Source organism: Aotus nancymaae, unplaced genomic scaffold (assembly GCF_030222135.1).
Source record: "Aotus nancymaae isolate 86718 unplaced genomic scaffold, 86718_ANA_hifiasm-v0.15.2.pri h1tg000058l, whole genome shotgun sequence".
NCBI lineage: Eukaryota > Metazoa > Chordata > Mammalia > Primates > Aotidae > Aotus > Aotus nancymaae.
In genome coordinates this window covers 55,430,124-55,452,532 of record NW_026988472.1, presented here as the reverse complement: position 1 = coordinate 55,452,532, position 22,409 = coordinate 55,430,124, and the positions used below count along the sequence as shown (strand labels likewise).

At 45.5% G+C, this 22,409-nt stretch overlaps 1 protein-coding gene across 2 annotated transcripts in view; it reads right to left on the bottom strand.

The window, feature by feature from the left end:
* ARSL (arylsulfatase L) overlaps positions 1 to 22,209 on the bottom strand; it is a 34,758-nt gene extending 12,549 nt beyond the window's left edge. The window contains exons 1-7 of one of the 2 annotated variants that reach the window (XM_012458792.2): positions 22,072 to 22,209; positions 16,577 to 16,620; positions 12,850 to 12,892; positions 11,171 to 11,320; positions 8,686 to 8,807; positions 6,429 to 6,551; positions 2,617 to 3,040 (exon numbers count right to left, since the gene is read on the bottom strand). In XM_012458792.2, the coding sequence (XP_012314215.1) occupies positions 2,617 to 3,040; positions 6,429 to 6,551; positions 8,686 to 8,807; positions 11,171 to 11,320; positions 12,850 to 12,892; positions 16,577 to 16,620; positions 22,072 to 22,088 (923 nt within the window). In that variant the 5' untranslated portion in view covers positions 22,089 to 22,209. The remainder of the gene's footprint in view (positions 1 to 2,616; positions 3,041 to 6,428; positions 6,552 to 8,685; positions 8,808 to 11,170; positions 11,321 to 12,849; positions 12,893 to 16,576; positions 16,621 to 22,071) is intronic. The other variant, XM_012458793.2, reaches the window with a different exon arrangement.
* Positions 22,210 to 22,409: the final 200 nt, after the last annotated feature.

The following is a 22,409-nucleotide window of genomic DNA, read 5'->3' as shown; positions in this document are numbered from 1 at the left end:
TGGGATTATAGGCATGAGCTACGATGTCTGCCTGGTCTGTTTAAGACTCTGTTTTTGAGACAGATTCTGGCTCTGTTGCTCAGGCTGGGGTGGAGTGGCATGATCTCAGCTCACTGCAACCTCCGCCTCCCGGGTTCAAGCAATTCTCCTGCCTCAGCCTCCTGAGCAGCTGCGATCATAGGCGTGTGCCACAGCACCTGTCCTGTTTAGCACTCTTTAACATCGTGACTTTTCCCTTCTGAAATCTTTTTAAAAACCCACACTGGGCCCAGCGTGGTGACTCCCACCTGCAATTCCAGCATTTTGGGAGGCTGAGGCGGGAGCGTTGCTTTAGTCCAGGAGTTGGAGACCAGCATGGGAAACATAGCAAGACCCCATCTCTACTAAAAATACAAAAATTAGCAGGGTGTGGTGACGTGCACCTGTGCTTCTGACTACTCGGGAGGCTGGGCGGGAGGATTGCTTGACCCTTGGAGGAGGAGGTTGCAGTGAGCTGAGGTTGTGCCACTGCACTCCAGCCTGGACAACGGGAATGAAATCCTGTCTCATAGTAAATAAATAAATAAAAATCCAAACTGATTTAATGCATCTTCTTTCCCTGAATATTACAATGTTCTAACTCTACATACTTCAGACAATGCGAAGTTAAAAGAACAGCAGGTTACTGTCTGACATGACTTTGATTTTGTTCAATTTTCTTTATAACTGCTATCACGTAGTGAGGAGTAGGACACAAAATAGTTATGAAACAAGATATTAAAAATGAGACACTTTAGACAATATTGTTTAAAAACAATTAATATTGTTCAAATTGTCCTCCTTTCACCTGGTGTTCACGGTCTAATCTCGATCCTTAAAGCATAAGAGCAATGGTGAAGGTATTAGCCTTAATTAGAACACATCAGGCTGGGCATGGTGTCTCATTTCTGTAATCTTAGCACTTTGGGACGCTGAGGCAGGAGGATCGCTTGAGCCCGGGAGTTCAAGACCAGCCTGGGCAACACAGCCAGATCCCGTCACGTTAAAAAATAAAAACAACGCAACAGTCTTACCTGCTTTAATTTGCAAGCTGTCAATGCCCTTTCTGTCATACATTAGGTAATTCCATGAAAAACTCTCTAAGAGACTGGGTGTGGTAGCTCACGCCTGTAATCCCAGCACTTTGGGAGGCCAAGGTGGGAGGATCTCTTGAGGCCAGGAGTTCGAGACCATCCCGGCCAATGTGGCGAAAACCCGCCTCTATTAAAAATATAAACATATGCCTTTAGTCTCAGCCACTTGGGAGACTGAGGCACAAGAATCACTTAAACCCAGGAGGTGGAGATTGCAGGGAGTGGAGATCACACCACTGCATTCCACCCTGGGCAACAGATTGAGACTCAGTCTCAAAAAAGTAAAAATAAAAGAACGCTCTAAGAATGTGATAGGAGGCCAGCCATGGTGGCTTACGCCTGTAATCCCAGCACTTTGGGAGGCCGAGGTGGGTGGATCACTTGAGGTCATGAGTTCAATACAAGCCTTGTCCAATAGGGGGAAACCTGTCTCCACTAAAAATACAAAAATTATCTGGGTGTGGTGGTGCACGCCTATAATCCCAGCTAATCAAGAGGCTGAGGCAGGAGAATCACTTGAACCTGGGAGGTGGAGGTTGCAGTGAGCCGAGAGCGTGTCACTGCACTCCAGCCTGGCAACAGAGCAAGATTCTGCCCCAAAAGAAAAAAGAATGTTGTAGGAGATGATGACAACCTCATTGTCACCAGGCAAGGTGACTTTTGACTTTTGATGGTGTCACCATCTTTACTAGAATACCCTTGGGGAGCATGAAAATAACTCTGTAGTGTTAAGATCTCTTTTCATCCTATTTCTCCTGGTGTGACATAGGAAGTTTCCTTGCCATAGAATTTACTGCAGGCTGAATTCTGCCATAGGACATCTGACTTCTGATGATAGGCATTTTTTTAAATTGTTCCGAGGGAATAAGACTCCAGAGTAGCAGCAAATTCCAGCTGACCTGTAAACAATTTCTCTTTGAGACAAGGCCTTGCTCTGTCGCCAAGGCTACCTTCACAGCCTCATACATGGCCTCAACCTCCGGGCCTCAAATCATCCTCTTGCCTCAGTCTCCCGAATACCTGGGATAACAGGTGTGCACCACTACGCCCAGCTCAGCTGTAACAGTGTTTTAATGGACACAAGGCAAGTCAGAGGGCTCCACTGTCCCTCATCTATGACCCAATTTTACCAAAAAATGTTTTTGGTCATGGCTATCCCATTCAAAGAAGACTTTTTTCTTTTCTTTTTTTTTTTTTTATACAGGGTCTCCCTGTGACACCCAGGCTGGAGTGCAGTGATGTGACCTGAACTCACTGCAAACTTCACCTCCCGGGTTCAAGTAATTTTCCCATCTCAGCCTCCCGAGTAGCTGGGATTACAGGCATTCACCACCACATCGGGCTAAATTTTGTATTTTTAATAGAGACGGGGTTTCACCATGTTAGCCAGGCTGGTCTTGAACTGCTGACCTCAAGTGATCCTCCCACCTTGGCGTTCGAAAGTGCTGGGATTACAGGAATGAGCCACCGAGTGGTTGGAGGAAGCTGACCCTTTTCTGCTGACCTTTTGAGAAAGGACTCGACCTCCTGCAGAATAAGGGGCGTGACTCTTTGGAAACGCATGGGCTGCTCCGTGATGGTGTGGTTTCTCATCAGAAAGCAATCGGCATGCACAATCAGAGCACCCACGAAACAGGAGGTTGTGAGGAGGAGGACGGCCAGGAGGGCTGACCAGATGACTGGCATCCATGAGATGGATATCAGGTGCACCAGCTTCCCCGCTGCCAGTGTGAGGGCGACCAAGGCCAGGACTTGGAAGAGGAAGTTGAGTTTCTGCTCCAGGTTGACACGCTTCTCTGAGAGTTCCCAGCGGGCGCAGTCACCCATCATGGAGAAAGGCATTCCGTAGAAATAGTCAAAGCCGTGGTGGAGGGGGTGGTGGCAATGATCACTGGCTGACTCACAGTTGAGACCCAGATGCCATTTTCCTGAGAGGCGAAAAGGATGTTGATGTGACAAGCATCTGAACATAACTGGACATGTAGATATTGACTGTTTGTCACATTCTTGATACTCTGTTAGACACTGGGGGGCCGGGAGATTGCGGAGAGGTGCGGGCAGCATTAGCTGTTATTTGCAACGCAATCTGGCCTCATCGTTTCAGAGAAATGAGGACCCCATGTGGCAGCTTTAGCCAAAATATTAGTTACCTGTCACAGGTGGAGCAAATTACTGTAAAACTGGTTGCTTAACACAACAGAAAATTATCCTCTCCCAGTCCTACAGACCAGGAGTCTGAGATCAAAGTGTCTCCGGGCCAGACTCAAATCGGAGGCTCTAGTGGAGGCTCCTTCCAGCCTCTCCCAGTTCCTGAGGGCTCCAGGCATCCCTGCACTCAGGGCCGAATCACTCTGGTCTCTGCCTCCATGTTTCCGTGGCATTGTCCTCTTGTGTGTGTCTGTGACCTAATCTCCTGTCTTATAAAGACAGCAGTCCTTCAGGAGGCCCCACAGAGGCCGCATCTTTACTTGATTATATCTGCAGTGACTTTGTTGTCAGCTGAATCCTGGCCTGCCTCTAACTCATGGGTTGAAGCTCTAACCCCCGGGACCTCAGAACATGACTGTATTTGGAGACAGGGTGTTCAAAGAGATAATTAAGGTAAAATGATGTCATTAGCTTGGGCCCTGATGTGATGTGGCTGTGTCCCCACCCACATCTCACCTTGAATTGTAATAATCCTCATGTGTGAAGGGCAGGGCCCGGTGGAGATAATTGAATCATGGGAGCAGTTTCCCTCATGCTGTTGTCATAGTAGTGAATGAGTCTCACCAGATCTGATGGTTTTATGAATGGGAGTTCCCCTGCACATGCTCTCTTGCCCTATGTCATGTAAGACATGACTTTGCTTCTCCTTTGCCTTCCACCATAATTGTGAGGCCTCCCCAGCCATGTGGAACTGTGAGTCCATTAAACCTCTTTTCTTTATAATTACCCAGTCTCGAGTATGTCTTTATTAGCAGCCTGAGAACAGACTAATACAGGGCCTAATCTGATAGAATTTGTGTCCTATGAGAAGAGGATATTAGAACACAGACATATGCATACTCTCTCCAGAGGCTCTAGGGGAGGATACTTCCTGCCTCTCCCAGCTCCTGGGGGTTTCAGGCATCCCTTGGCTTGTGGCTGCATCACTCCAATTACAACTGCTTTCTCCTCTCTGTGGCCCAATCTTCCTATACCTTCATCTTAAACGAAGTCTTGTCCTTGCACAGTGGGCCCAGCTGTATAATTCAGGATTATCTTCTCACCTCAAGATTGTTAACTTTATCACATTTACAAAGAGTCTTTTTTGTATATAAGCTAATATTTGCTAGATTCAGAGGTTAGGGGTTGACATCTCTGGGGACCATTATTTAGTCCACTGCACCTTGTTTTGCAGGGCAATGATGAAGGCCAGAAAGCACCATGTGATACCATCAGCATGGGCAAAAGACTTCTCGACTTTGGAATTATTCTGTCTTTGATAAGCCACTATGACAGTGGCCATGGTTGAAGTGAATGGTGGGTTTCGCAATGCATACCTTTCAAAGTCAGTCAAAGGAATGTAGGCTTTGCTTCTATGCGGTCACTACTACAGTGTTGACAAAGAGATGTGTGTGTCTTCTAAACACCCCAATTCTGTCTGCCATCTGGAAAACCTCATGATTTCCCAATGAATAACCCATAAGGATAGATTCTTCTCTCTTAGAAAAAGTATAGTTGGCCAGGCATGTGGCTTGCAACTATAATCCCAGCACTTTGGGAGGCTAAAGTGGGAGGATTGCTTGAGCCCAAGAGTTTGAGACCAGCCTGGGTAGCATGGGAAGACCCTGTCTCTACAAAAAAAAATAGAAAAAATTAACCGGGCATGGTGGTGCAAGCCTGTAGTAACAGCTCCTTGGGAGACTAAGGTGGGAGGATCGCTTGAGCCTGGGAGGTCGAGACTGTACCACTGCCCTCCAGCCTGAGTCACAGAACGAGACCCTGCCTCAAAAAAAAAAGTCTATTGGAAAAAAATGCACCTTCGTTTGACACCGATGAGTGAATCTCCCCAGAATTTTTTTTTTTGGTAAAAAATTAAACAAAAAACATTTTATGATTTTTAACTCTTAGAAATATCTAAGTTATTGGATTTTATATTCACTGTATCCACTAGTCATAATGTTTGTTATCAATAAATGGAACTATTGATAAAAATCATTACTATAACACAATAACGATAATGGTAGCTTGGTCTCCTTTCAAGGAACTATTGTCATTAATTTTATTTTTCATCCAATACATGACACGCTTTGTTAACTTGTAGAAAAATAAGCATGTTAGTTACGGAAGCCAACAGGGAGGTACTAAATCTTGTAAAGACATTTTCATACATACCGAAGGGAAGAGTAGGTATTATTACACAAATTTTTGATAAAATAATATATTGTTTCTTATTTTTTTTGTCGTGGTCTACCAGAACATTGTGTGAAGTGCCAAATATTTCATCAAGTTTATGTTCCTTTGCTTTCTTTGTTTTCTTTTTTTTCCCTTCTTTTTTTGTAGAGTCAGGGTTTCGCCATGCTGCCCAGGCTGCTCTCAAACTCCTGGCCTCAAGCAATTCACCCACTTCGGTTTCCCAAAGTGCTGGGATGACAGGCGTGAGCCACCGTGCCTGACTGGGGTTCTTTTGGTAGGGGCACTAGTCCTACATATGAGGCTCCACTTTTGAAACCTCATCACCTCCCAAAGGCTTCACCTCCTAACACCATCACCTGGGGGGTAAGAGTTTCAACATAGGAATTTGCAGAGGGGACAAAACATTCAGATTGCAGCACTAAACTAGCCAAGGTGATCCATAAACTGACCGTAACAGAGCTGGAGGTGTTCAGTCTGAGACATTAATGTCTGAGACAAAAATTTCATGTGAAAGGTGGGAGAGGATCCCACAGGACAAAGTGGTTACGTGTTGTGCAATGGCGCTTGGGACGTATGGCACAGGCACGAGCACATTTGATTTATTTTTAAATTCATTATTATTATTATTTTTGGTAGAAGTGGGGCCTGGCTATGTTGCCCAGGCTGGTTTCAAACTCATGGGCTGAAGCAGTCCGTCCACCATGGCGTTCAAAGTGCTGGGGTTATAGGCGTGAGCCACCTTGCCTGATCTGATATTTCTGGAGTACCTATTTTGCAGCAAACCACCTGGAAAGTAACATTGTTCCTAGATATATGCAGCTTTCTGTCTAGTGGAAAATCCCACAGCACCTCATCCATTTTCCTTTCCAAAGTTTTTAGCTGAATGTCCTTTCCACATAAAGGTCACGTGCTTACCACTTTTAAAAACATACATACCTATGAGTCCAGTAGCATAGCCTTTCTCTTTCAATATTTTTGCAAAAGTTGTCTCATTTGTTGGAAGACCTCCAGATGCTCCAGTCCACTGAAGAACACGGTGACCAATGCTGGAAACCATCCCTTTGAGCAATTATTAGGAAAAAGAATTACTGTTAAACATTTGTTTTCTGTTTGCTATTTATTATTTATTTAAAAATAGAATGCTTGGTAAAAATCTCTCTTACTTAAAATTAAGTTGAAAATGGACTTCCTACATGACTTTGCCTTGGGAATTGCAGTTTTGGCAGCAAAGTCAATGATTAATTTATTGAAAACATTACTGAGAAGATGGATTTTCCTATTACATGCAGATTATAAGGAATATAATTCAGTGAAAAACAAATAAAAATTAAAAATTATTTTTTGCTTGTTAATTAGTTTACTTAGAGATGGGGTCTTGTTCTGTCATCCAGGCTGGAATGCAGGGGTGTAATCAATGCTCACTGCAGCCTCCACCAGCTGGGCTCAAACAATCCTCCCGCCTCAGCTACCTGAGTAGCTGGAACTATAGGTGCGCACCACCACATCTGGCTAATTTTTAAATTTTTTGCAGAGATGGGGTCTCACTCTCACCCAGGCTTGAGTGTAGTGGCATGATTATAGCTCACTGCAGCCTTGAACTCCGGGGCTCAAGTGATCCTCCCACCTCAGCCTCCCAAGTAGCTGGTACTATAGGTGCACACCACCGTGCCCAGCTAATATTTTTAAATTTTTTGTAGAGACGGGGTCTCACTATGTTTCCCAGGCTGGCCTTGAACTCTTAGACTCAAGTAAATCTTCCCACCTCAGCCTCCTAAAATGTTGAGATTACAGACATGAGCCATTGTGCCTGACCTAAAAATGATTTTATAATTTCATCAAACTCTTGATATACTCCAAAGGTTCTCAAACTTGTCTGCCCATTGGAATCGCGTGGGGAGCTTCAAAATATTCTGATGCCTGGTTATCACCCCAGGGGTGCTAATTTTATTGGTCTTGGCTAGAACTTGGGCTTTGGGATAGTAGGAAGATCCTCTGGATGATTCTAATGTACTGACAAGGTTGGTATCCACTGATAAAATTTATTCTCCTCTCCAAACATTCCAAATCTCTACCCAAGGGTTGCTTGGTTTGTTTTTTATCTGTTTGTTTTGAGATGGAGTCTTGCTCTTTCACCCAGGCTGAAGTGCAGTGGCGTGATCTCAGCTCACTGCAACCTCTGCCTCCCATATTCAAGCAATCATCCTGCCTCAGCCTCCCAGGTAGCTGGGATTACAGGGACTCATCATCACACCCAGCTAATTTTTATATTTTTAGTAGAGATGGGGTTTCCCCATGTTGGCCAGGCTGGTCTCAAACTCCTAACCTCAAGTGATCTGCCTGCCTCAGCCTCCCAAAGTGCTGGGATTATAGGTGTGAGCCATCGTGACCAGCCTCTACCCAAGTGCTTTAAAATGTAGGTGTTATGCATTATTATTATTATTAAGGTTTTATCATTATTCAGCTACGGCAAGGCCAACAGATCAGGAGATGACTGTCGTTGGAGAGATAGTTCATTACTCACAGTTCAACAGGAGACTGGGGTGAGCCATGCTATGTGATTATATGGGGAAGCTCCAGGGTTGGTCAGGAGGCAGAGGGAGTGAGGGGAAAGCACAAAAAAACCCTTTCTCTGTTTATTTTTTTCTATTTTGGGAAATAATGGGCAAGGTAGGGTAAGCCGGCTTAAGACTGGCCAGTTTGTACCATTTCCATGGGCTTTGGTCTGCAGGGACTGTCCCTAGAAAGCTGGTAATCGATTCTGGGGGCATTAGGGCAAAGATAGAGTGGCCCCACATATGAAAATCTCATAAAGGTGATGGGTGGGGGTGTGGCCTCTGGACTGATTGGTTTATCTATGAAAGTTACACTCCCAGGTGACTTGTTTGCTATCTCTAAGAATTGGCTAGCGTTGGGAGGGTCAGTGCTGCCAAGGTTAGCAAAGCCCTGAGATGTCAAAGCATCAGAATATAAACCTGCCTGGGCACGGTGGCTCACGCCGGTAATCCCAACACTCTGGGAGGTCAAGAAGGGAGGATCTTTTGAGCCCAGCATTTCAAGACCACAATGGGCAAGATGGAGACAGCCCTCTTATCTCTAAATCAAAAAAATCTATTAAAAAATCCGAATTTAAAAACTAAAAAGTGTGATTAATGCACCAGGCTGGACCCTAGTGCAGCTGTAAGGAGAGACTAACCTGATCGAACAGGGTACCTGCCCGTGAGGAAGGCTGCTCTGCTTGGGGTACACAAAGACGCGGCAGAGACGTGCTGGGTCAGCTTCACGCCAAACTCTGCAAGGTGGTCAATATTTGGAGTCCTAGGGAGGGACAAATTAACACCTTTACTTGTTAAAATTAGACAGGTTTTTCATAAGCATAGCTACATGCTACTTCATAGAAGGTCCGCTGGTCACATTGAGTGCTTCAAAATGTTCTTAGGAATGACTCAAAGACAATGTCAAGGATTTCTAATGTCTTCTGAACCTTCAGAGAAACATCAACTCATTTAAATAGGAGAGCCTGGGCGTCGTGGCTCATGCCTGTAATCCCAGCCCTTTGGAAGGCCAAGATGGGAGGATTGTTTGGGGCCAAGAGTTCCAGACCAGCCTGGCCCACATGGCAAGACCCTGTCTCTACAAAAAACAACAAAAAAAACTCACAGAAACAGAAACATTAAGGCACGGTGGTGCAGGTCTGTAGAACCAGCAACTCAGGAGGCTGAGGAAGGAGGATTGCTTGACCTCAGGAGTTTAAGGCTGCAGTGAGCTGTGATAACAACACTGTACTTCCGCCTGGGTGACAGATAAAACCCTGTCTCTAAAATAAATAAATGAATGAGTAAATAAATAGAGTGACTAAGTTTCCACAAGGCACTGTTGGTACTGAGAGAACGACCTCAGGAAATGCGGAACTGAGAGCCCGGGGTACCTTCTGCGGGACTCAGTGTTCATGGGAAGGTTTGACTTCATGGACACCGACGCACTGGGATTCGGACAGGAAGCTGGACTAGCTCTAGCTCATGACAGATGGGCACGCCATATTTTGGCATTAGGAGGGTGTGGACTTGCCTGCCTGAAGCAGAGCTTTTCAGCAGGGGAGCACTGAAATCCCGCATAAGTGCTGGGCTTGGCTAGATGGACAGGATAGGAGTGAGATGGAGATCAATACTGGTGTTCTGCTTACAGGCAACGGCACTGATTGCTTCTGTTTCTTTGTTTGTTTGTATTTTGAGACTGAGTCTTACTCTGTCGCCCAGGCTGGAGTGCAGTGGTGCTATCTGAGGCTCAATACAACCTCCACATCCCAGGTTCGAGCGATTCTCCTGCCTCAGCCTCCCAAGTAGCTGGGATTACAGGTGCCCTCCTCACATTCAGCTAATTTCTGTATTTTTAGTAGAGACAGGGTTTCACCATGTTGGCCAGGCTAGTCTCCAACTCCTGACCTCCAAGTGATCCGCCTGCCTTGACCTCCCAAAGTTCTGGGATTACAGGTGTGAGCCACCATACCCGGCCTGTTTGCTTTTTGAAACTGGGTCTCATTCTGTTGCCCAGAGTGCAGTGGCCTGATCACAGCTCACTGTAACCTCAAACTCCTGGGCTCAAGCAATCCTCCTGCACCTCACCCTTTTGAATAGCTAGGATTACAGGTACATGCCACCATGTCTGGCTAATTTGTTTTGAATTTAAAAATTAATGTTTCTATTTTGTAGAGACAGGATTTCACTATGTTGCCCAGGCTGGTCTTGAACTCCTGGACTTAAGTGATCCTCCTGCCTCAGCCTCCCAAAGGGCTGGGATTACAGGCATGAGCCACCATGCCTGATTGATGATTGATAGCAGAGATTTCTAAAGCATTGTCCATCATGTACTGGGTGGATAAAAATCATATTTAAAAAATGAAATTAGGCTGGGTACAGTAGCTCACACCTGTAATCCCAGCACTTTGGGAGGCTGAAGCGGGTGGATCACTTGAGGCCAGGAGTTCGAGATCAGCCTGGCCAACATGGTGAAACCCTGTCTCTACCAAAAATATAAAAATTAACCAGGTATAATGGTGGGCAGCTGTAATCCCAGCTACTCAGGAGGCTGAGGCAGGAGAATCTCTGGAATCCGGGAGGTGGAGGTTGCAGTGAGCCAAGATCACATCACTGCACTCCAGCCTGGGCAAGAGTGAGACTCTGTCTCAAAAAAGAAAAGAAAAGAGGCTGGGTATGGTGGCTCACACCTGCAATACCAGCACTTTGGGAGGCTGAGGCATGTGGATCACTTGAGCCCAGAAGTTCCAGAGCAGGCTGGGCAACATAGCAAAACCCCGACTTTACAAGAAATTTAAAAATTGCCCAGACACGATGGTGGACACCCGCAGTCCTAGATACTCGGGAGGCTGGGGCAGGAGGATCACTGGAAGCCAGGAGGTTGATGCAGCAGTGAGCTCTAACTGTACCAGTGCAATCCAGGCTGGACCACAGAGCGAGACTGTGTCTCAGAAAAAATAATAACAATAAAAATAAAAATGAAATGAGCAGTCGTATGTAGGATGGATTGAAGTCGGGTTAGTGCTGGCAAGGGACGAAAGCAACATTGGAGAGAGACAGAAAGCACAGAGGTGCTGCAGTGTGAACTGCCAAGATCAAGGGCTGTGTGCATTTTCAGCGGCTTCTGTTTCTTCTGGTGTCACTTGCCTCATGGTGTTGTTGCCATAGCAGCCGATGTCCCCGATGCCAAGGTCGTCGGCCATCAGAAGAAGAATGTTCGGCCGGGAGGCGGAAACGTCGCTGGAAGCCGAAGGCGCCAAACTTAGCAGCACGCCGAGCATCCCAGCTAGCCAGCCCCTGAAGCACAAGCCGTCAGAGACTGCGTCACGCGCCTGCCCGCCTCACTTGCAGAACTTGTGTATGAGGGAAGTTGGCCTCGCTATTTTAAGGGGTATAGTTATTATCATCACATTTCAGACTAGCTTTCAGGAAATCTCTTAGGCATTCGATTGTTTTTCTCTGGTTACAGTTAACCGATCCTGTTGATGGTTTTATTTGGCCTTTAAGTATTTTCTTTTGGAAGCTCTAAAGTCTGCTGTTAAGTGATTAAACTCCTGATTAACAGGAAGCCTTGGTCGAGTGCAGTGGCTCGTGCCTGTAATCTCAGTACTTTCTGAGGCCATAGCTGGTGGATTGCTTTAGCTCAAGAGTTCAAGACCAGCCTGCACAGCATGGTGAAAACTCATCCCAAATTAGCTGGGCATGGTGGCACGTGTCTGTAGTTCCAACTACTGGGAAGGCTGAGGAGGAAGGATCGCTTGAGCCTGGGAGGTTGAGGCTGCAGCGAGCTGAGATCGTGCCACTGCACAGCAACAGAGCAAGGCTGTCTCAAAACAACAACAGCAACAATAAAAAGCAAAAACACACAGAAAACCTGCCTAGTCATGTTTCCTGGATGGATGGAGTCCCCAGAACGGCTATCGCCCCTTCTCCATTGCCTCTTCTTCATCGCTCTTCCTTAAGCAAACTGTGTTGAATTTACGGACTGGCAGCTGGGGTTAGGGGTTGGACCGCCCAGCAGAGCAAGGAAGAGCCATAGCTTGGGGCAAGGTGAGACCACAGTGAGCTGCTACCTCTGAGTCTATGTAAATCCTCTGTTTGTTCTAGCACACAGATGAAAAGACCCAGGACTGACTTCTTTAGCCCACTGGTACCTGGAGGAGGAAGCCCTGGTGGTTGCGTACCATGAGGCAGCATTGGCGCAGGGGTTGGTGACACACAGCCTGACACCATCATTGCTACCTCTCTCCTCGATGCCACCCTGGGCATGCACATGGACAGCAGGGCCATAGTGTTCCAATCCCCAGTGCGACGCAGTAAACATATGATCCGAATCTCCAGGAAGGTTTGCAGTAGGGAAAACCAGACACCTGGCCCACGGCAGAGGGTGATGCCCACCTGACTTGCAAAGAATGAAATAAAATTCCTTCTGAGGCTGCCTGGGACAACGCCAAATCAAGGGAGCATGGAGCACATCTATTAATCACGAGTCTCATGCTTCATTCTCCAGATGCAGGATCGATCACTATCAGTGCATTCTGAGAAAGCACCATCAAGAGACGCAGAAGCGGTCAGGTGTGGTGGCTCATGCCTGTTATCCCAGCATTTTGGGAGGCCAAGGTGCGAGGATTGCGTAAGCCCAGGAGTTCAAGACCAGCTTGGGCAACATGGTGAGACCCTGTCTCTATAAAGGAAAAAAAAAAAAAGAAAGAAGGAAGGGAGGGAGGGAAGAAAGTTAGAGAAAGAAAAAGAAAGAAAGAGAAAGAAAGAAAGAAAGAAGAAAGAAAGAAAGAAACTATTAACGAGTGTGTACAATTCTATCTTACCAAGAATGCTGCAGATGTAACATGTTGTCTCTGTCTCTAGTTCCTGTAAGACATAAAGATGTCCACAATCACATTGACAGCAGAAATTGAACTGATTATAAGCACATAATTAGAACGGGGAACTTTGATTCCCGCTCATGATATCAATAGCAAAAATATCTTAAAACAATGACCAAAATCTCATAAAGGAATGCTCTTCCCTAGTGAAAAGCTTCAAAAATGTTTAACACTGTGTTAAGAATGTAAACCATGTTTCATCCCCTTTACCAGCTTTCATCACCCGTGAGTGGCGTCATCAGGGCCGAGGACTGCAAAGTGAGGAGAGAATCCCAGTGTCCAGAAGCACATTCTTTTGTCTTTTGATTCCTGAGCCTGGGGCAGGGCTGATTCCTAACATCCAGAAGCGCAAAGAGAGTCCTGATTTGGAAGTGGGAAGCGGGGAAAGATCAAAGCTTGGATGATGCACAAAAGAACCTGAGTAGAGGTAATGAAGATCAGCAATACAATGACCTGAGAACAGAACCGGGAGTGTCAGTCTGAAGGAGCAAGGCCTGGGCACCGAGTGTTGCATGAAGGAGAGAGGCTAGGGGAAGGTGCTGCAGGGAGACGGTGCGACCATTGAGACTGAAGGGTGGGAACCTTCAGTCCACAGAAGGAAACAGGCGACCCCCAAAGCACAGAGGGGCGGCCCCTCAGTCTCTCCGAGAAGGGAGGGAGGGCCCAGAGTGTAGAGCAGGAAAGGAATGGAATGGATGATGAACAATTAGAGTTCCAAGCAGCAAGAGGCCACCTTCAGGGCACCGCAGTGGTCTGACCCCACCGTGCCTGTGCGTGGGGCTGAGGACAAAGCTCTGATTGTTTTTTTATCTTGCCCAAGTTCCTATCTAAGGGGTCTGGAGTCTTACACCCTACACACCATAGATTCTCATCAGACGGGTTTCATTTAACCCTGTATATCGTGACTTACTTTCCAATCTGACTCTGGCATAACAGGGGACAAATAAGGAAGTCAAAATATTTTACCCCAAAACGTGTTTTTTTGCCATATTTTGAAATGGCCCTGCAAAGCCATCCTTTGGGGGTGGGGGGAAATTTGCATCTGTAGAGGATCTCTATTCACACGGCTAGATCTTTTTCTTCCTAATCTTGAAGAGATTAACTGAGAGTCTGGAACCTTTTAAAGGGTCTGAATAGGAAACATTTGTCATCTATTGTCTCTAAGGACAGACTGTCCACAGTCTTTATTTTAACCTGAACATTTCTTTTCTATGGATCCCAGGTCTTTTAGATGAACTCAGCCAACTGTCAACCAGGAAATGTTTAAATCTCCGTATAGCCTGGAAGCCCCCCACTTTGAATTGTCCTGCCTTTCTGGACCAAACCAACGTATTTCTCAAATGTATTTGATTGATGTCTCATGCCTCCCTAAAATGTATAAAACCAAGCTGCACCCTGTCTACCTTGGGCACATGTTCTCAGGACCTCCTGAGGGCTGTGTCATGGGTCATGATCACTCCCATTTGGCTCAGAATAAATCTCTTCAGATATTCTACAGAGTTCACTTTTCATCCACTGGACGAGGGACTGCGTAGAAGACAAAGAGACGGGAGCATGCTGATGTGGTGGCTTTCTGCCTCTGAGTAACCCTGGAAGCGACCTGGCCGCTTTTTCAGAAGGGCCCAGCAGCCAGTAGGTGAGGACACACTGAAGCCAGCAGGCACTGAGAGCGCAGAAGTGGCCGTGGTGGCTGTCCAGGTGACCAAGGACAGACACAGCCAGTGTGGGAGCAGGGAGGGCAGAGAGGAGGGGTGGGCAAGGTCCGCAGGGCTGCGGAACCCAGGGAGTGACTGGGAGAGAAGCGATTGGGTGACAGATTTCCGTTTACTCCTAGCAGGATTCAGGACAAAACCAGTCTTCTGAGAACGACAACGAGCTTCGTGAAAGGAAAATAAACGTTGGGGTCCCCAGATCACTAAGCTAAAGGGAAAAGTCAAGCTGGGAACTGCTCAGGGCCAACCTGCCTCCTTTCTATTCAAAGTCACCCCTCAGCCCACTGAGATAGATGCAAATCTGACTGCCTCCTTCAGAAAGGCTCATCAGAAACTCAAAAGAATGCAAGTGTTCCACTCTTGCCTGCGACCTGGAAGCCCCTCCCGGCTTGGAGTCTTCCTGCTTTTGCTTCAAGTTATCCCGCTTTTCTAGACCGAACCAATGTACTTCTGGCATATTTTGATTGATGTCTCATATCTTCCTAAAATGTATAAAACCAAGTTTTGTCCCGACCACCTCGGGCGCAAGTCGTCAGGACCTCCTGTGGCTGCAGCACGGAAGCATCCTCAACCTTGACAAAAATCAACTTTCTAAATGAACTTGGAGCTGTCTCAGATTTTTCTGGGTTCACAGCTTTAATAACAGAGTGAAAAACGCTGATCACAGGTCACGATAAAAGAAGACAAAGCCACGAACACTAACGCAAACAGGAAAAACAAAGACCAAGTAAACGGTCACGAGATTTATTTCTGGTGGGAAATAAATATGGGCTGGGAAGGGAGCTTTGCTGTCTTCAGATGTCAAGTGAGCTTCAAGGGAAATGCATTCTTGTGATGATCTAAAACAGATATTATGCTAAAAAACATAACGAGCATGTATTGATTTAGTACACATATAACTTTAATGAAAGCAAAACGAAGAGAGAGAGAAAAAGGCAGAAAAAGAAACAGAGAGAAAGACAAAGGCAGAGACAGACAGAAAGAGGGCAAGAAAGAGAGAAGAAAACCTCCCAAATAGAAATTATTTACAGCTTAAATAGAAGGAATACAAAGAGAAATATTTCTAGAAATACAAATAAGCTAGATAGCAAAAAGCCCTGGATAAAATTCAATGTCCCTTTCCTGATAAAAACTCTCAAGAACCTGGGTATAGAAGGAACATACCCCAACACAATAAAAGCCACACACGACAAACCCACAGCTGGTATCATACTCAACAGGGAAATCTCAAAGCCTTTCCTCTAAGATCCGGAGCAAGACGAGGATGACCAGTTTCAGCACTTTTATCCAACAGAGCACTAGAAGTCCTAGCCAGAGCAATCAGGTCACAGAAACATATGAAAGACTCTAAACGGCAAAGGAAGAAGTCAAGTTATCTTTGTAGGCGATACGATCTTATATTTAGAAAACAACTCTAGAGACTCCAGAAAAAAAAAGCTATTAGAACAGATCAACACTTTCAGTAAAGTTGAAAGATACAAAATCAACATAGAAAAAGCAGTATTTATCTCTCTATGCCAACAGCAAACATTCTAAAGTAAGAATAAATTAGTTAAACTGATTAAATAAGTCAAGAGGAGGCTGGGCCTGGAAGCTCACGCCTGTCATCCCAGCACTCTGGGAGGCTGAGGGAGGCGGGTCACTTGAGCCCAGGACTTTGAGACCTGCCGGGCAACATATCGAGACCTCATCTCAATTGAAAATAAAGATTTAAAATTTTTTTTAAAAGACAGGAGGAAATAACACTGAATTGCTACATCTCCAATAATTTTCTGTCTGTTGAAGACAAAGACCGCAGATATCACCTGTGCTTTGTTTAGGAAACAGGAAGGGATGAGGTATACACACTCTCTGCTGCTGAGGCTGTTTTGTTTGTTCGTTTGTTTTACCCTAGAGGGTGTACACAATTCTAATATTATAAAAGTAATAGCAAAAAACGGAATTGCTTTTGTACCAACCTGATAGCATCTTCACTGGGCAAGAGATTGATTTAACATTGTACCTGGAGAGAAAGCCAAAGTGAGCATTTTAATACCCGCAGCTTTGCTTTCTGGCCTACAATGACATGCTGCCAACATTCAGAAAACAATGAATGAAAGCAAAACACTGTACAAATAGATGTGATGAGGAAACCCCAAACCACCGCAAAGTAGGCGAAGCTGGCTGGCAGCAATCCTGCCCAGCAACGGCTTAGCTCTGTATCTCTGGGTGCGGAGATCTAGGAAAAGTGTTCTTTTTCTACTTTTTCTTTTCCTTTTTTTCTTGAGATAAGGTCTTGCTGTGTCACCCAGGCTGGAGAGCAGTGGTGCAACCAGAGCTCACTGCAGCCTCAAATTCACGGGCTCAAGCGATCCTCCCACCTCAGACTCCCAGGTAGCTGAAACTATAGGCACACGTCACTACGCCTGGCTACTGTTTTTTGTTTGTTTGGTTTTTGTTTTTTATTAAGTAGAGGTGGAGTTTCCTCTCTTGCTCAGGCTGTTCTCAAACTCCTGGGCTCCAGCGATCCACCCGCCTCGAACTCCCAAAGTGCTGGCATTACAGTGAGCCACCGAGCCGGCCTAATTTTTCTTTCCCCCACAATGATATGTATTTATAAGTAAAAAGATGAAATTTTTTCTTGGAGGAAAAAGTTAAATAAAGACATGGTGATAAACGCCTTGAATGAGTTTAATTTTGGAAACTGTGACACTGAGGTGACCCAGAGCGGGGGGCCCACAGCCTCTCCTGCACATTAGAAAACAGATCCCCCTTCTCCAGGAAAGAGCTACATTCCTAGGCCTGTAAGTCACAGGCACTTTTCTGCTTTATAAAAACAAACTGGGCAATATTCTGAGACAGAAAAGGGAACGGGAAACTCTGTTCACCACAGTACCTTCATGCCTGGGCACGGAGTCTACTTCCAGCACAAATGAACATCACAGGATTCACCTCTGCTCCTGGCTTCCCTCCTGAATCCCCGAGCACGAACAGGAAGGCTTCTCCCAAAGGAAGCAAGCTCGTGAAGGCGGAGAGCGCTCGCACAAGGCTTTGGGCTGGGAATGATTGGCTTTGTTTGTTTTTCCCGAGTCAGAAGGAGATCAGAGTTAGGGCAGACAGCGGGAGCACAGGCTCCCCTGACATCCCAGCATGGGGGATCTCAAAGCCACGCCTACATCCACCAAACCAGTGGTGAGTCACCTTAGGTTTTTTTTCTTTATTTTTTGTAGAGACGGAGTTTCCCCATGTTGCCCAGGCTGGTCTCAAAGTCCTGATCTCAAGCGATCTGCCAGCCTTGGCCTCCCGAGGTCCTGGGATTACAGGCGTGAGCCACCGCGCTCTGCCACTCTCCTTAGGTTTTTAAGTGATTGCCTATGCTGTCCTACACAAGGTGCTTGCTATAATATTATCATTATCCAGCCTGGCATGGTGGCTCATGCCTGGAATTCCAGCGCTTTGGGAGGCTGAGGCAGGAAGATTGCTTGAGGCCAGGAGTTTCAGAGCAGCCTAGGCAGCAAAGCGAGACCCTGTCTCTACAAAAATAAAAAAATTAGGCTCGTCATTGTGGCTCATGCCTGTAATCCTAGCACTTGGGGAGGTTGAGGCAGGAGGACTGCTTGCGCCCAAGACTTCCGGACCAGCCCCGCCATCAGAGCAAGACACTGTCTCTACAAATAATAAAACAATTAGCCAGGCATGGTGGCATGTGCCTCCCATAAGAGGCTGAGGTGGGAGGATTATTTGAGCCTGAGGGGTTGAAGCTACAGTTTCACTCCAGCCTGGCTGACAGAGCAAGACCCTGTCTCAAAAAAAATTTTTTTAAAGAAGTTATCTGTTCAGTGGTAAATGAAGTAAATAAGAAATAATAAAGATAAGATAAAAAGAAAAAAGAAAAAAAAATTTAAGTAAACTAACAACAAAAAGAAGTAAAAAGGCCAGGTACAGTGCCTCACGCCTATAATGCCAGCACTTGGGGAGGCTGAGGTGGGCGGATCACTTGAGCCCAGGAGCTCCAGACCAGCCTGGCCAACATGCTGAAACCCTGTATCTACTGAAAATACAAAAATTAGCCAGGCGTGGTACTGCATGCCTGTAATCCCAGCTACTCGGGAGGCTGAGGCAGGAGAATCGCTTGAACCCGGGAGTCGGAGGTTGCAGTGAGGCAAGATCACACCATTGCACTCCAGCTTGGTCAAGGGAGCGAGGCTCTGTCTCAATAATAATAATAACAATAATAATAATAAAGATAAGATAAAAAGAAAAAAATTTAAATAAGAAAAAAAGTTAAGAAAAAAAGGATTATTTTCAAGCACTGCTTAATTTAAAAAAATAGAAAAGACATGTTGGGCACAGTGGCTCATGCCTGCAATCCCAGCACTTTGGGAGGCCGAGGGGAGTGGATCACCTGAGTTCAGGAGTTAGAGACCAGCCTGGCCAACATGGCGAAACCCCATCTCTACTAAAAACACAAAAATTAGCTGATTGTGGTGGCACATGCCTATAAACCCAGCTACTTGGGAGACTGAGGTAGGAGAATTGCTTGAACCCAGGAGGCGGAGGTTGCAGTGAGCTGAGATCTCACCACTGCACTCCACCCTGGGGGACAGAGCAAGAGAGAAAAGAAAAGAGCAAGAAGGCAGCAGCAGCTTGTGAGGCACTGCATGAGCACTGCATGAGCACTGTTGGAAGTTACTCTATGGAATGGAACCCTACACAATGGTCCCTAGCATTCAACCACCCTTGACCTACAAGGAGGGGTTTCCTAGAGTTATTTCCCCCTGCTGTCTGTAAGGCCGGTTGCATGGACCCACACCCCACCCTGCAGCTGGGAGCTCGGACACACCCCCCTCCCTTGCCAGGAGCTTGGACACACCCCCTTCCCTCACGGGGAGCTCAGACACACACCCTCTCACCAGGAGCCTGGAAAAAAGCCCTGCCAGAACCTACCCGATAGCATTTTGTCCCATCCGGGCCCCACTCCCCATCTACCATTTTGTTCCATCCGGGCCCCACTCCCCATCTACCATTTTGTTCCATCCGGGCCCCACTCCTTGCCTGCCATTTTGTCCCATCCGGGCCCTACTCCTTGCCTACCATTTTGTCTCATCCGGGCCCCGCTCCCCGCCTGCCATTTTGTCCCATCCAGGCCCCACTCCCCACCTGCCATTTTGTTCCATCTGGGCCCCACTCCCCTCCTGCCATTTTGGTCCATCTAGGCCCCGCTCAACTTGGGCACAACCAATCAAACACCACCACTCCCTATAAAACCCCACGTCTGAGAGGAGTCCGCGTGACTTCTCCAGCCCCTCCTGTTGGACCGTAGAACCTCACCCAGGAGCCTGAATAAATCATTTGCATTGGATCTTCTTGTGCTGGTCTCAGTTTCTTCCGTTTTAAACTCGGCAAGAACAAACCTTACACTGTCTCTTCACAACTCCGTACGCAGCCACATGCTGGGTCTGTGGGAGGTCACGGAGCCTACCTGATCTTGCCTCCTCCTTGCGTGGGTGTGGAAACCACCCTACTTCTGGGATGAAGAGCGGAAATGGTGGCGCACTCCGGCCTGACTCATTTTTACAAGTAGACAGTTTTGATGGCGTATCTCAAAAGGTGTATTACAAGGGCATCAGAAATGAGTTCGTTTCCTGCCACAGGTGTGTGCCCTAATGGTAATTGCTTTTACTTTGTGATTCTTAGCAACAAATCTTAAATTATTTCCTTGTAGGGGACATAAAGGAATATTTTCATTTATATATTCATATTTATTATATATAATATAGTATAACTTTTGTACATCATACATAATATAAATGTATCATATAAAATGTGTAAATAAGGCTGGCTACGGTGGCTCACACCTATAATCCAGCACTCTGGGAGGCTGAGGCTGGAGGATCACTTAAGCCCATGGGTTCAAGATCAGTCTGAGCAACAAAGTGAGAGCCTATCTCTAGAAAATAAAATATAATAATAATAAAATATGTAAATATATAATAAATCATAATTTTTAAATTCAAATATGCATGTTTTTCTTCATAAAAGTAATATATACTTTTAAATATATTTGCACATATATGTATAAATATATAAAATATGTACATATGTGTACACACACATAAATACATGTTATAATTTGCACATATAAATATAAACATATAACATACAAAACGTACATATATGAGTACATGTTTGTGTTCATATATGTATGTTTATATACATTTATATGTACATGTATATAATGTGTATACATACATGCATGTATATAACATATGCATATATAACATATATACACATGTATACATACTGTAATGCATACATATAAAACATGTAAAGCTATACATATAACATATTAATATATGTACTTTCTTCAAGAAAAATGTTTATATATGTATAGTACATATAGACATATAAAACACATATACATATAACATATATATGTACATGATTTTTCAAGGAAAAAGCATACTATGGGGTACTTCTGACTTGCCTGGGAACATAACTGGTTGTGTTTATGTGGCTGGTTATGTTGGTATCTAAATATAGGAGCTTCAATCATGGTTGAAAAGTCATGTAACATCAAGTCTGTGGCCTACCTCTGAAGAGATGTATTTATGTATTTAGCGACACAATAAAAGCAGAGTTTTCTTTTCTAAAGAACTCTGCACTTTAACCCTTAGAATGTTACACATTTTGCTCCAGATTGAGTTTTTGCTACTGAATGAAAACGTTCTATTTTTTATTCTAAAGATACAAGACATCTAGAAAGATTCAAGAGGCTGGGTACAGTGGCTCACACTTGTAATCCCGACACTTTGGGAGGCCGAGATGGGAGGATCACTTGAGGCCAGGAGTTTGAGAACAGCCTGGGCAACATGGCAAGATCCTGTCTCAATTTAAAATAAAACAAAATAATAAAATATAGAATACAGTAAAATATAATGCAATACGATAAAAAGAAAGATAAAAAAAAAAGACGAGGAAACACCCAAGCGAGACTGACAATTTAGCCTTCAGTTCTCTTCCAGGGAGCAGGAACCGCAGCCCTCCTTTCCCGCCCTGACCTGTAGTCCCGGGCAGTCAGCCCGTCTTCACTGCTTTGCCTGGGCCCTGTTCCCAAGCCCAATTTCGCTTTTCATGCCCAAGATGTCCTGAATGTTCAGTGTGTGTGCGTTCAGCATCTCTAAGGTCAGAATCTGGTGTGGATGCTGTGTCTGCCATTTGGTGTATCTTCCCTCATTCATTTTTCTTACGCATTACCTTTGGAAATCTCCCACATAAAATCTGTACTTGATATTTTCACTGATTATTATTATTTTTTTTTTTCGAAAGGAAATTGCTTTTCAAACATTGACAGGGACTTGTTTGAAAAGACGCAGTTTGGCACAAAAGAGTGTTTGGTTGAGAATAAGCCCTGGAGCGTCTCCGCACGTGCAAAAGCCGGCCCGTGAGAAGAAGTCCAGGGAAGTCCAGTTACCTGAAATGCAGTTCCATCAGGCCGAGAGCAGCTGGATTTAGCAGGGGGCTGTTCCTGAGAAGAAATCCTTTCTGCTTGCGAAAGCAGACACGCACCGGCTCTCTCGGAGGCACTGAGCGGCTGGCTCGGGCGTGTGCGTAGCTGATTCACTCTGAAAAGTGAAAACAGGAATTCCGCAGAAACCAAGTTAGGTTGTCCCAGAAACAGATCAGGCAAGTTCCCAAGGAATGTACTGGTGGCTTTTTCAGGCGTCCACAAAAGACCTTCTGTTCTATTTGCAGAACCTCACACTCACGGAAGGAGCCCAGACATCTGGTGCTGAACACTCAGAGTTTTCA